Source organism: Papaver somniferum, unplaced genomic scaffold, assembly GCF_003573695.1.
Source record: "Papaver somniferum cultivar HN1 unplaced genomic scaffold, ASM357369v1 unplaced-scaffold_117, whole genome shotgun sequence".
In the NCBI taxonomy this organism is placed as follows: domain Eukaryota; kingdom Viridiplantae; phylum Streptophyta; class Magnoliopsida; order Ranunculales; family Papaveraceae; genus Papaver; species Papaver somniferum.
In genome coordinates, this window is record NW_020620714.1 from 5270501 (window position 1) to 5285286 (window position 14786).

Consider the following 14786-nt stretch of genomic DNA (forward strand, 5'->3'; position numbering starts at 1 on the left):
TCAATGAAGGACCTAAACCCCTGGACACGAGTTATTTGTAGTCAGTAAAACCTGAGTCGATGAAAAGTTCTCAGTTCTCTCCTTGCTATTATAAATTGCCATCACCGCAATGTCCATGAGTAGTTGAGTTTCAGTAATTGAATCTTCTTGTTTGTTCTTGTCTTCTTCAATCACGGCATCTATTATTATCACCTTTCCTCCCTCTTCTCTTGACGGAATAGCTGCTCTGCACCTCTGAAGTATTCGTACACAATCTTTATCGCTCCAGTCATGAAGAATAAACTGTAATGAAGCCATAACCATGAGATGTAAGTCAAGGGTATAAAAAAGTGACACTTAAAAGTCAATATCTATCTATATACCTTGAGTAAGACTGCATCCAGGGCCGTCTTAGGCACTAGGCCATATAGGCGGTCGCCTAGGCCCCAAATTCATGGGGGCCTTTTTTTTTTCTTTTTTTTAATTGTAGGTAATATAGGTGTTACAAAATAATTTTCTAAATTACAGAAAATAGTAATCGTTACTAAATGTTTTGAAACAGCTTGCAACCGTTACTAAATTTTTTATTTTTGAATCAACAACCCATTTTAGGCGTATTTTATGCTAATTTACAAGCTTAAAACCTCTAAATGGCTTAAAAAATTTGGTCTCCTAAATTAAAAATTTAAGTCTTTCGGTGACTTGATAACACATAAAAAAGCCCGGTATATTAACTTCGCCTAGAGCACTCCAAAACGGTAAGACGGTCCTGACTGCATCTGCATGTGGGATGGATTCGAACATGTCACCCCCAATGAAGACTACATTAGCAGTCCCTTGTAAGTTTGCAACAACATTTGGGAGGTCGAGAACTATGCAGATGAGGTGTGGGAATGCTCCAACAACGGCATGCGCTGTAGTTCCAGTCCCACCTCCTACATCAACCAGCGACTTCAAGTTATCGAATACCTCCTTACCTTCCTTAAGAATTACACTCATCAACACGCAAGAGTCATTAGCCATCGAATCATGGAAGTTCTTTCCAGACTCGGGATTCTGCTCCAACAAATTCCATAGGCTCATACCATGAGCAGCCACAAATGGTGAGGATTCACTTCCCTGAAACCAAGTGTGTAAGGATTGAAAAGATAATACCAGGATAGGATCAACCATAGAGAGAACAACAGATGACATCGTCTTGGGATTAGCTTTTACTAAAATCCTTAAAGTTGGTGTTAGTAAATATCCTTCTTGTTCTTGATTTTCGCCAAGGCTTTGTGTTGCAAAGAATCCCGAATGAATCATAAACCGCATTAACCTATTCAAAGGATCAATTCTCACTGATGGTAGAGAGAGAGCATCAAAAAGATTAGAGAGATGCATGGGTTTTCCATGGCTGTGGATTATGTCGGGTATGCCTAATTCAACAACACATTTGAGAGACATAGAATTTGCATGGCTGAATCTCCTCTTTGCTAGTCGAATTCATTTAAAGAACTGCTTTGATTGATTTTTTTTCTTTTTTTTTTAAAGAAATTGTTAATGTGGAAGTTTGATTTTTATGATAAGTGGTTTGCAGTTAACCACTTGGCTAACACCCAAGCCTACGTAGGGTTTCATTATTATAAAATGGGAAAAATATGGTTTAGTCCAAAATCCCATCCAAATATATTAGTTAGTCCACACCCATTCAATTAGGTACAACTTAGTCCTTAATTTATTTGAAATATGGAAAGTACAGTAAATAACCCTTAATATTACAATTTATTCCAAATATTTTCAGTTTAGTCCACAATGACTTATGATGACATCACCAATTTTAAATAATACAAATATAATTTTAAAACGATTTATCTTTGAAACCGCTCATCCAAAAGTCACAAACTTTATATATTCGGAAAGCTCTTTTCGATAGCTATAAAAAGAGTACCCATGTGACTAGAGCTGGCAAACGGGCGGGTCGGGGCTGGCTTGTTACGGGTTACACGGGTACGGGTTAACACGGTCCAAAGCTTGCGGGTTGATATTCTTCACGGGTCGTCATTTCTACAACCCGCACCCGTAACGGGTAAAGCTTGTGGACTCACGGGTTACCCGGCTTGGTTAACTAAAGTTAAAATTAAAGCCTAATTAAGTTAATTTGTGGCCATGTTTAAGCTTTGACAATCTTCAATCTCTATTCAACACAAAAATCAAATACAAATCATTCATTTTCAACACAAAAATCAAATACAGATGAAAGATCTATTACAACTCTTAACAGATTTCCTCATAAGCAGCTTCATTACCAGCATCTCAAGATGTCTAACCAAATCAGATAAACATCAAAACCCCTTTCCATAGCTCAACCACATACGAATATAAATTATCCTCCCTTCCGCCACTACCAACCTGAACTCAAGACTACCAGAACCATTCTCTATTAGTAAATTGGCTAGCTTTGGCAATGGCTCATAAAGAAATCAACAGTCAAGTAAAATGGTCACCTCGTATTCGACTGCCAATGGTTGGAAATACCACAAATCAACACTCACGTACCTGAAAACAGACAACATCAGGGGAAAACATGATTTTGGAAACAACAAATGGTATAGAACTCAAACATGATTTTCGAAACAGCAAATGAAATTGAACGCATATGTTTGCTGAAATTGCTCGAATTCATTAACAACAACAGCAACTATAGCAGCTGTAATTCTCAAAAACCCTAATCTCTTCATGAATCGATCAAATCCTGAATTCTTGATTCAAAACAGTTCAAACCCCTTAAATCATATAAAACCCATCTCCAATTTTATCCCAGAACTTCATTTTCTCTGATTTATCCACCTTCTTCAGTTCATCTCGATTTCATCAGACTCAACCAAATTCGCCTTTTCTTCATTGGTTGATTTCATTTAACAATGTAATTAAATTTAACCTTAACTCTCTGTATAGGAGAAAAGAAGAAGATTAGAAGAAGAGGAAGGAGAAAGAGGTGGTGATTGCGTGGTTCTAATGGCTGCCGCAGCCGCTGATTTCACTTCACAGGGTAATTAAATTAAAACCCTAACTCTTTGTATGGAGAAGAGCAAAAAGATTAGAAGAAGAAGAAGAAAAAAAAGAAGGAGAAAGAGGTGGTGATTGTGGTGGCTCCAATGGATGCCGCTGTGCGTGAAGAAGAAGACCGGAAATTTTAGATTTTAGGGTTAAGAAATGGGTAAAATTCTTTATATATGAATTCACACGGGCATACGGGTATAACCCGCGAATTTACGGTCTGGGACGGGTTAGCCCGCTTTTCTACAAGCCGACATTTCTCCAACCCTAACCCGGCTTGTTTAGGCACCAGCCGAGCCGGGTACGGGTTTTTTACGGGCCGGGCCGGATAAACCCGCGGGTTTTGGCTTGTTTGCCAGCTCTACATGTGACTATATAATTTTCACTTCATTGTTTGATGTGTACAAAAAAGTGCACCTGCAAGAAACTTTTAAAAGTTTATGCAGTCAGTTTTTCACATGTGCACCACTTTGTATACACCAACAAAACATGGATATGCCTAAAAAAAAAACATGGATGAAATTGGTCATTCATATCCACTCTCAAACCTATGTTTTCATGGAAATTATCCTGGTGCACCAATATGTACACCCCTGCAAAACATGCATGAAACCGTTTATTTATAACCACACAGAAATTTACTTTTTCATGGGAAAATATAGTTGTGCATCAATATGTACACCCTTACAGAACATGCATAAAAACGATCATTCATGACCGCACATAATCTTTTTTTCATGGAAATTACATCGGTGTACGTATTTATACACCTCTCCAAACATGCATGAAATTGATCATTCATAACCACACACAAACTTACTTTTTCATTGGACTTAGATAGATGCACCCTACAAAACATTCATATATAAAATCGACCATTCATACCCACACATCGACCTATATTTAATTGAAGATATACTGGTGCACATATAACCCATACAAAACATGAAACAAACAACCATATTCGCCTACAAATTAATTATTTCATTGGATTTAAACAGTTGCACTAGTACGTACATAGCTACTCATATTGTATAAACATAATATATGAAAAATCATATAGATTTGAACCATCAACCTCCACAAACCTTGTGATAGGCTTGGGAGCTCCACCATTTTGAGCTTGTGAGTCCCTAAATTAAATGCATAAAACGAAAAAAAAAATTGATACCAAAGGTGCATCAGGGTATGATATAATCAGCACGTGTACAACTAAATACACATCAACAATCTACATTGTATAATTATGTACACATTAACAATCAATAGGTGTACAACTATGTACACATTAACAATCAACAGGTGTACAACTATGGAGACATTATGAATTAACATGTGTGTAAGTATATACACATTAATAATCAACATGTGTATAACTCTGTGACCTAGGTTAATCTCACCAACAAGGCGACCACCATTTGAATATCCACAAAATAATATAAGCGAAAACAAAAACGGATTAAATAAAAGAAGAAGATAAACTCACCTATATCAATGATTTTCCATGTTGTTCATTGCACATCTTGAGTAATGTTTGCAGCTTTCTTTTTACCAATCCCTAATTGCAATAATTGTCGCCCAGATTAAAATCTTCAAATGATAATCTGTTTAAGTAAATTGAACAAAACCTTGTACAAAGAACTTGTGAACACCAAAAATATTTTCAACACTGTAAGCAAGTTTAACTTACCTCCCGCTGAAACTGCATCCCGTGAGGATTGACTATGTCCATCTTAAGAAACTCTCCAAGACTTTTAACCTCTCCAACGGAGGTGCTCGTCTGATTATTCATGAGGTGAGATGAGGATTAATTTAACATATGTGAAATTTCATATTATAAAACTAATTAATTGGAAGGTGTTCAATAGGATAGAAACTCAAGAGTTTGATTTGTGCAGAGAGTCATTTTTGTTGGGAAATAAAAAAAAGTAAAGTAAAGGACCAATTAATATACACAAATCTACATATATATGAATGGTCTACATGGAAAATAATGATTAGATTTATGAGTGAAAATCCACTTCCAATAAATGGCGAGTTTTGCATGTTGTATTTGTCAAGCAAGGGAGGAGGATCTACGCTTATACCCATCATCTATATACTTGCTTGAAGTTAGCAACCTTTATAATCTGTTGTTGATGTTAGAATACAGTTAGTCTAAAATTGATGCTGAGTTAGCAACAGAACTTTGTAGTATCTTTGAATTGAATGCGAAAAAAAAAGAAAAAAAAACATAAAAAATAGAATAATCACAGTACGAAACCTATGAACTTGAGAGAAATAAGGTTGGAATGCATGTAATGAGTCTGAAATCCTATATATACCTAACTGTAATTCATCTTACCACAAACATTAATGCCTCTAATCATCAATGAATAATATTTGGTGTTGCAAATCATATATATTCAGCTAAATTTAATTAATAATACAAACAAGTACAACAGAGTTTACCTCCAAAAGATGCGGTGGAGGTTCTATTCATTTCCATGTAAATTCCTAGAAAATCGATTCTTGGGCAGAAAGAAGGTTGTCGGCACATGCCTTCACCAAAATTCAAAAAAATTGAATCAGATGCCTTTCCTACATAATCAATAGGTTTACAATCATGTACACATTAACGATCAAAATGTGTGCAATTATGTACACATTTAAAGTCAACACGTGTACAACTACGTACACATTAAAATCAGAATGGGAAGAGCATGTTAAACTATGCATCAATAAGTCAAGAAACTATACTAATTACATGCCCCATATTTTCAGACTATTTCTAGCCGATTAAACTAAAATAAGATGAGAAATTATATTTACTAATGCTCTTGAGGTAATTAGATAAAGCTTCTGATTTAAGTTCTTTTATTTGTTAACTCGTAAAAAGGGTAGATTAATCACATGGGATCCAACACAATGGATCCCTCGATTTATGCACGGAAGACACTGGACATCTAAATGTGTGAATCCTTTAAAAGAATTTGTCTTATGAGTATTCTAGATATTTTCTAAATATGATATTATTATGATGAGATATGTCAATTTTTGCAGCACTTTAGCTGGTACTGATTGCTCCACCAATGACACTGTAGCAATCAAGTTTTTAATTCTATATATAACCGCTAAAACTGATTAAAGATCAGGCCACTACATAAAAATAAAAGGGATAGTATACCTGTATAGTAAACTGTTTCTTTCAAGTTGCTACACTGGTTATTAATTATCTCAAAACAGATATAGGTTTCAAGTTTTTCACGAATAGTTGCGTTTAAATTTCTCGCCATATCTTAGAACTAGTCGTGACTATTTCTCCATGGGGATAGGGAAGTGGTAAGTCATCCCTAAAGTAGTGTAACTCCAGCTACACAGTGTGTATTATATAGCATTTTATGCTTCTTTGTGGTGCGGTTTGTATGGGTTCGACTCAGAGGCGGAGCTAGTAAAGTTGATTTCTAATTTTTTTGCATACAAAATTCTTCTGTATGGTTGCATTTTATATTTGTGGTCTAGTGTTGAACCTAAAGAAGAAACCAATATAAAATGAAATTCTTCTGTACATGTTTCCAACTAACATAATTTCTAAATTTGGATTGTGTACGTATATAGTATATACCCACCAAATTAGTTAACAACCTCTAACACCAAAAACAAACAGAAGTTGCATAGTGTTACTGCTAAGGGAGTTATGTCAGGCTTAGTCAGGTTCCATTTAGAATTGACTTTTGAAATCAAATACTAGATATAATATGTATTTCTCATCTTAAAATTTTAGTTCAATCAAGTAGAGAGACACATCTAACAACATCAAATTAACATGACTACTTCCCCTATTCTTTTATAATCTTCGAAAGCATATAACTTTCTTGTTCTTGTTCTTTGAAATATCGTACACTCATTTTCTTTGTAATCTCTAACGTTTCTAGTTTACTATTACTAAGCAGAGCAATTACAGCTATATATCCAATAATAATCAATCAAATTTGTAAGGTTTCAAAATAGCTAATATTTATCATGTACCCAAATAGGTTTCTTGACCTATATCAGTATGTCTTCAATATGAAACTTGACAATTGTGTAATGCCAATTAGTAGAAGGAAACAATTAATTAGTGTAGTAGAAAATTAATATTCATCATGAGTAGGTATTCAAATTGAGTACACATCTAACTAATACCAATTAACAGATATATAACGAAGTAAAATTGATAAACAAAAATATGGAATTTTGCAAGTAAAAATGTTCTGGAATTAAAAAAAATAAATGATGATGAACTGAGATTGAAGTAACTAAATCAATTTAATCAGTAAATAAAAGGTTTCTCATAATGTTTCAGTGGATCGAGATTTGAAGGATTCGAAAAATTGAAATTGAAATTGAAAATTGACAAGAGATTACCGATGTTGTAGAATCAACAGAATCATATCTGAGAAGAACAAACTTGTTGTGATTTGATGAAGAACCATTTATCGTTTGAAATCGAATCTGAATCTGAACCATGATGTTGATTTCAACTGCGAAGAACTAGATATGTTGTTGATTTCAACTGAAGTACGCAGAAATCTATGGTCTTTCTTCAGAGATTTGTTAGCAGAGAAACGCAATAATGAAAACGACTTTTACATGAAGGACATTTTGGCTATTAGAAATATGCGGTTTTAGACTGAATCGTTAAAAAAGGATTAACTCGTTTTAAAAATGTGATATTTGGATCTCCGAGTTCCAGGCCTGAGGAGGCTGGACTAGAGCGTCCAAAGCCCAACTAATTTGGGACGAAACGTCAATTTCTACTTATAAAATATCATTTTCAGTTGGCGAGTTGGCCATGGGTTTGCAGTACTTTTTCTAGAATTAAATTGAGTGGAAGTCGCCCAAGTTATACTCATGATCAACGATTTACATGCTTAAGATGGATGTTGGGTAACACCTGCCTCTAGTTAAGTTCAAAATCCTCTATATAAAAATATAGTTTTTTCGAGCGTTGTGGTTAATCGGAGCTTCTGGTTGATTATGGCCCCACCATTTTTTTTCTTTGGTAATTTTTTAAAATTTTGGATAATAAAATCAAAGAAAATATCTTTTGTCCCACAATATAAGAAAAAATATTTTCTAAAACAACTAAATCTTATAAATTACCAAATAATTTTTTAAAAATAATTAAAAATCAAAATTAGATGCTATCATTAAATACACAAATAAATAATTAAAATAAAATCACGTTTATGACATTCATCACGATCAAACTAATATCGATAAATTATGCATCATGATCATCGTCACAAAAATAAATCAACTATAAAATTAAGAAAATAATGTCCGATGTCCAATTACACTTCTTAAAAAATTAAACTAATTCTAATTACAATTCCAAGCTGCTAATAATTAAACTAATTCTAATTAAGATTTTACAATTACAATTGAGACGATACATCAAAATTAAATGATCAATACCTGTTGATGATCGAAGTTTATTTCTTCCCCCATAGAAAAATTGACAAATCCTATCAAATAGTTAAAACACAAAATTATTGAAAGAAAAAGAAAATAGGAAACGAAACTCTAAACATTAACCTTAAGAAGAAGGGGAAAAACGGAAAATCGTGGTGAGAACAGTAAAAAGAATCGATTTTGTTTCAATGTAATTTTATTGATAACACAGAGTATTGTACATTCCAAAAGAAAAATAACAAACACAAAATAATTTCTATTCTTAGACTAGATTCTCAATATTTTTTGTACAAAAATGTCTCCAAAATTAAATAAAATTAATAAAATATTGGTAAACAAAAAGCTTTCCGTGAATACTATACTTTTAATTTAAGGAACCAAAAATAATATTATTTTAGATATCTTGCCCGAAATAAATCGATATATTAAAAAAATTATATATTTAGAGGTTTTTCTATATAAAAACAGAGTTTTTTCGAGCGTTGTGGTTAATCGAAGCTTCTGGTTGATTATGCCCCCAACAATTTTTTTCTTTGGTAATTTTTTAAAATTTTGGATAATAAAATCCAAAAAAATATCTTTTGGCCCACAATATAAGAAAAATATTTTCTAAAACAACTAAATCTTATAAATTACCAAATAAGTTTTGAAAAATAATTAAAAATCAAAATTAGATGCTATCACTAAAGACACAAATAAATAATTAAATAAAATCACGTTTATGATATTTATCACGATCAAACTAATATCGATAAATTATGCATCATGATCATCATCACAAAAATAAATCAACTATAAAATTAAGAAAATAATGTCCAATGTCCAACTACACTTCTTACAAAATTAAACTAATTCTAATTACAATTCCAAGCTGTTAATGATAAAACTAATTCTAATTAAGATTTTACAGTTACAATTGAGACGAAGATTATACATCAAAATTAAATGATCAATACCTGTTGATGATCGAAGTTTACTTCTTCCCCCATATAAAAATTGACAAATCCTGTCAAATAGTTAAAACACAAAATTATTCAAAGAAAAAGAAAATAGGACGCGAAACTCTAAACATTAACCTTAAGAAGAAGGAGAAAAAACGGAAAATCGTGGTGAGAACAGTAAAAAGAATCGATTTTGTTTCAATGTAATTTTATTGATAACACAGAGTATTGTACATTCCAAAAGAAAAATAACAAACACAAAATAATGTCTATTCTTAGACTAGATTCTCAATATTTTTTGTATAAAAATGTCTCCAAAATTAAATAAAATTAATAAAATACTGCTAAACAAAAAGGTTTCCGTGAATACTATACTTTTAATTTAAGGAACCAAAAATAATATTATTCTAGATATCTTGCCCGAAATAAATCGATAGATTAAAAAAATTATATATTTAGAGGCTTTTTTGGGTAAAATATAAAATTTACTTCCAAACGTTTTAATATGCAACCGGAGATTAAGGAAAGAAAAATTTCTACAAATTTTCTTAGTAAATATAAGACATAAATTCTAAAAATAATATTTTCTTTATGTATAAAAAGCGCTTGAGCAAAATCCAAGCTTCATTCTTTTGATGTAGATTTTCTAATATTTTTTTTCCATTTATTAGTCTGATATGTTGTTGTCATTTTTTATGCAGGATATAATGGAAGTTTACCCAATCGAAGGACGCTGCTTCTCCCATTTGAAATCTGGACAGGTGAATGTTATTTTCTTGCTTCTAATTTTTTATTCAAGTTGATTCAAGTTGAAAATTGTAAGGAGATTATTCTGTGATAAAGAACTGCCAATTATTTGTGATAAATGACTGCCAATTGTTTAAATGATCCGTAATCTTTTCTTTTTGCATGGTTGATTTTTCTTTTTTTTTGTGCAGGGTTGATTGAATATGAGGGATTTGTTTCTCTTTTATCTTATCAATGGCTATTCATTGATTTCGTTTATTTTTTTTGTTATTTGTAAAGTTTCAATTAACTATTAGGGTTATTTACTTTTGGGTCGTTGAATTCTTCTGATTAGTAGAAGTAGAAGAGAATTCATCTCAAAAAATGTAAATTGTGAGAACATCTCTATATTCCTTATAAACCTAGAAAAGTAATTTGTTATAAAGCATAAATGTGAGCCAGATGGTGGGGCTAATGTTATAGGCGCTTGTGAAAGGTGAGATGAAATTTTTTAGGTTTTATTATTTTCTGAGAAGCATAGGGGTTTGTTTTGTGATTTGTGTTTGTTTGAATGTGTTATAAAATGACTTCATTAGGTTATGTGACGAAAGTGGTCACATTATCGAAAAGAATAGGACGACTAAAAGCCAAATATTAGTCATGGACTCAAAGTTCACAGGTAATCTTCATCTTCCAGTTCACAAAACCTTCTCTCTCTCTTTTTAGTTGAAAACTGTCTTATTAGCGTCTCCTTTATTTTTTATTGTTGAAACCTGTCTTATTTTCATCTTCTCGATCATTAAACCTGTAATAAAATCTTTGTAGTGACAGAAGCGTTGTAGCCTGTAGGTAGTGGCAGCAACAACAACCATCTTATGCCTGTAATAAAAGCATCTCTGCACCAGATTTTGCTTCTCTGGGCATCAATTTGCTGTATGGATCTCTTTTGATACACCAAGACCAAAATAACAAACGATCTCTTTTCATGCACCGATCTCTCTCATAAGAAGTAGAAGTATATTATTGAATTCTCATATACTCTTTACAAGCACCAGAATCCCACAACCTCCACAAAAATACAATTATATTTCTCATTTATTTTTGTAGTTAATTAATTAATATAGCAATTTGCGCAGAAGTTTAGAGTTAGAGTTTTTATTATTTGAATATTGAGTTCAGAATAAAGTATTAGAATGAACTCAACAAACCTTAATCTTTTCCTATCCCTGGACTTGAGTTGTAGTTTGATTATCCATTTATTTCCTAGCTCTGAATTTGAGTTGTAGTTTGCTTATCCATTTTATTCTCTGGTTGTATTTAGTCGCCGACCTTAATAGTTTAGTTATTTTGTTTATGTTGCATATGAATTAAAAATTGCTAACAGTTTTTTATCTGATTCTGGTGAATTTCCCGTGGCACAACCAAAGGGGAAATTAGGGAAAAGTAGTGTCGGATTAACGCAAATAGAATAACAATTCTTGATGAAAATCAAGCAGCAAAATCGCAGAGTTTGAAGGGCACGTCAAGATAAACAAGCTAAATGTTCGACATAAGCTCGAAGATCGGCAACTGAGAGTAACCAAATACGACATGAAGTGCTTCCCCCACAAGCCTATGTGATTAGACACTCAGTTATACAACTCCTCGTGGCGGCGGCAGTGGAGAAAGTAGGAGTTTTTGTAGCAACAACAGTTCTTGGATGCTGCTTCGAGGTAATCGTTTGATTTCATCGGGTAAATTTGTATATGTTTCAAGATAATAATTTGATTGCATTGGGTAAATTTGTATATAGTAACCAATTTTTTTTTTGTTATGTTTTATGCTAATTTTTTCTTAAGAATCAAACGACCACATATCAAATACTGGGATATGATTTGTCAGGGGGAGAAAATTCTTATAGTGACTTTAGTGATGATGACCGTCAATAAGTTATGAATTGCAGAAAACTTTTATGTGTTTAATTAACATTCTTTCTTACAGAAGCATATTTTAAATTCCACGTATAAAGTGAAAGTATAGCATGACTATAATTCATCCATTACAAGTGTACATATCCCCAGGTTAGGTCTCTAAGTTTATCTTCTCCCATAGAAATACCAACGTATTCAGGGTAATTAACAATAGGGAAGGACTTAATCTCTAACCGGAAGTGACGGAAAGAAAAAAATCATGTACAATGCAAGGCAGCGGCAGACTGAGAAAGTGTGAGGTGACATCGTCCTAACGGTTTCATCATGGGGACTGCACAATCAACTTATAAATTCCACTGCAAGAGATTTCGAAATGTAAAGCGTATGCTAGAAATAACCAGAGGCGATAAATTTGAAGGAAAAACCGGTATGATATCACTATATAAGACTATCGGTGGCCTATGACTACGTCGGTGTTTTTTTAACTATTAAGAGTTTCTTTATACAATCAGTTTTCTGCGGTACGGAAATTGCTAATTGTATTAACTACTAAGTACAATATATGTTAGCTAATTAGTGATGGATGTAATAGTATGTGGATGATACCATAAGAATATGGTATTGTACGTGCATCACAAATTCACAAAGGTTATGTTAACATCTCATATTTGTAATAGTGTGTCATACTAATGCTAATAAGTGACGTGAAGGACTTTTTGTAGAATCAGAAATGAATTTTTTATGCTTCCTAGAAGATTATGGATAAAACTTTAATGAGCCATCGATATGAGTCTTAAAACTGGTACATCGCTACTGCAAATAGATAACATATGTTAGGTCTAGAACTCCTAATACACAGCAAACCAAGTGAATGACTGATTTTTCCTAACCTGGAAAGATGGTTAAGGGGGATAAGATAAGTATGTCTAAAGAATTAACCAATAATTTCACTGTTTGATGCACTTTGGAGGGTCTATGAAGGAAATACAATAAATCTCATTTTAATCATTCGGTAGCTGGAATCCAAAAATTAATTTCACTGTTTGATGCACTTTGGAGGGTTTAAGGAGGAAATACATAAACCTCATTTTAATCGTCCAGTAACCGGAATCCAAAAATTTATATACAATGAATAGTGAACTGCATCCAAGCATCAGGAATGGAGAAAATGTCATCCATTATTCCAATGGCCGTTTTGCACAAACTAACTTTACTCATCCACAAAACCACCATTGGAATAATGGCATAGAAGACATGCTAAGTATAGACATAGACAAAAGTGCCTATTATTTTCACAATTGTCATTCTTATGGTGAACTAAACAATTTTGTATCCGGTTTCTCTGTTGGTATACTTTTCGGGAGGTCGATTCACTTACATGATCGTAGCAGCACAAGTTAGACTTATATGAAACGTGTTTGGAAAATTGACTTATTTTATATGCAGGAAACCAAATGAAAGTAGAATGCTTATGATTTTGGGATGAACACCATCAAGAGAGAAGGGCCATCCAGAGGAGACCAATTGTCCATGAAAAGGAGTACAATCGAGTAATAATGATCATTGATCAAGGTGATTTAATTTTAATGGTATCATGGGGTCTTCCATTATGTTTTCAGAAAGACAAATTAGTTAAAAGAAATTGTAACACTATTTACTTTTAATGAAATTAACATTATTTACTTCCATATTTTACAACCATAAGACCCGTGCGTAGCACGGGCGACCAACTAGTATATATCAAAAAAGGGGTGACGTGTCAATTCTTGTAAACGAACAGGGATTTCCAGATTCGGGGTTGGCAATATATATATAGAAGCAGCAAATGAATATTTTTTTTGATAGGCTAAAACTGGACCCAGGCCCCTATCCACATCCAGCTAGTTGGACTAGTCCCACTGCTAGACTCAACCCTGCTAAACCCCTCTACACAACTAATTAAATACAAACCTCTACCACGGTGGGAATCGAACCCCTGACTTCCTCCTTACTGTAGTTGATGGGATACCACTGAGCTATGCTATTGAACCCGGCAGCAAATGAAATTGCACAGGATACAAACTAGTAAAATGACTAAGAAAGAATAGTGTAAAAATTTCTGCCCAGAACTGTAAGTTAATCTATGTAGGTAGGTGTATTAAAATGTTAAGCCAGTCAAGGTCATGATCTGAGATGGTCTCTGACCAATTTGGCTCTACCCAACTGCAGTGTAAGCTCTCTTTCGGATCACGATAATCTTTTGCAGAATGACTACTCCCAAGAGAGTGATACATACCTGTATCCAGAGAATAAAACAATATTCCTTGGTTGTGCAACCTCGGAAAATAGATTTTGTTCTCCATACGACCAGTCGGAGCAATTGCAGAGAAACTAGATGTGTTACTAAGAAACAACATCTGCCACCCCAAATTTTTAACTTCATCCCGTGCAGTTTCAGTGTCGTCCAGTCTGAAAATGCGAACCCATTTTCCTAAATGGCCTAATAAGACAGACAACAGCTTTCCTTCACATTCCACTAAGAAACTCTTATAGATAAACTCGCACTTAGGTGGGGGCCGTGGGGCTATCGTGCTGAAATTTCCCCAGCGAATATAATCATCAAATTTTGTAGAGACTGCTAAATCTCCATTGACGCTTAAGCAACAGAAAGCTCCCTTGTAGAAAACTGGATTGTTCAAACTCATCTTAAATTTTCCTATTAGGAGGGAAAGAAATGTGATCAATCATCTCCTACGACCAACTTTCATCTCCCTTT

General features: G+C 33.4%; 1 protein-coding gene and 1 long non-coding RNA gene across 2 annotated transcripts; one reads left to right on the top strand and one right to left on the bottom strand.

Moving 5' to 3' along the window:
• LOC113329691 (trans-resveratrol di-O-methyltransferase-like) lies at positions 1-1438 on the bottom strand. The gene is made up of 2 exons (XM_026576533.1): positions 715-1438; positions 1-282 (listed from the first exon to the last, which is right to left on the bottom strand). The coding sequence occupies exons 1-2, from the start codon at positions 1423-1425 to the stop codon at positions 13-15; spliced, it is 981 nt and encodes a 326-aa protein (XP_026432318.1). The 5' UTR covers positions 1426-1438; the 3' UTR covers positions 1-12.
• An 8598-nt stretch (positions 1439-10036) lies between these two features.
• Positions 10037-12486, top strand: LOC113329508. Its single transcript, XR_003349917.1, has 4 exons — positions 10037-10156; positions 10334-10617; positions 10718-10800; positions 10947-12486. It is a non-coding gene; the product is annotated as an uncharacterized LOC113329508 (long non-coding RNA).
• The last annotated feature ends 2300 nt before the right edge of the window (positions 12487-14786 follow it).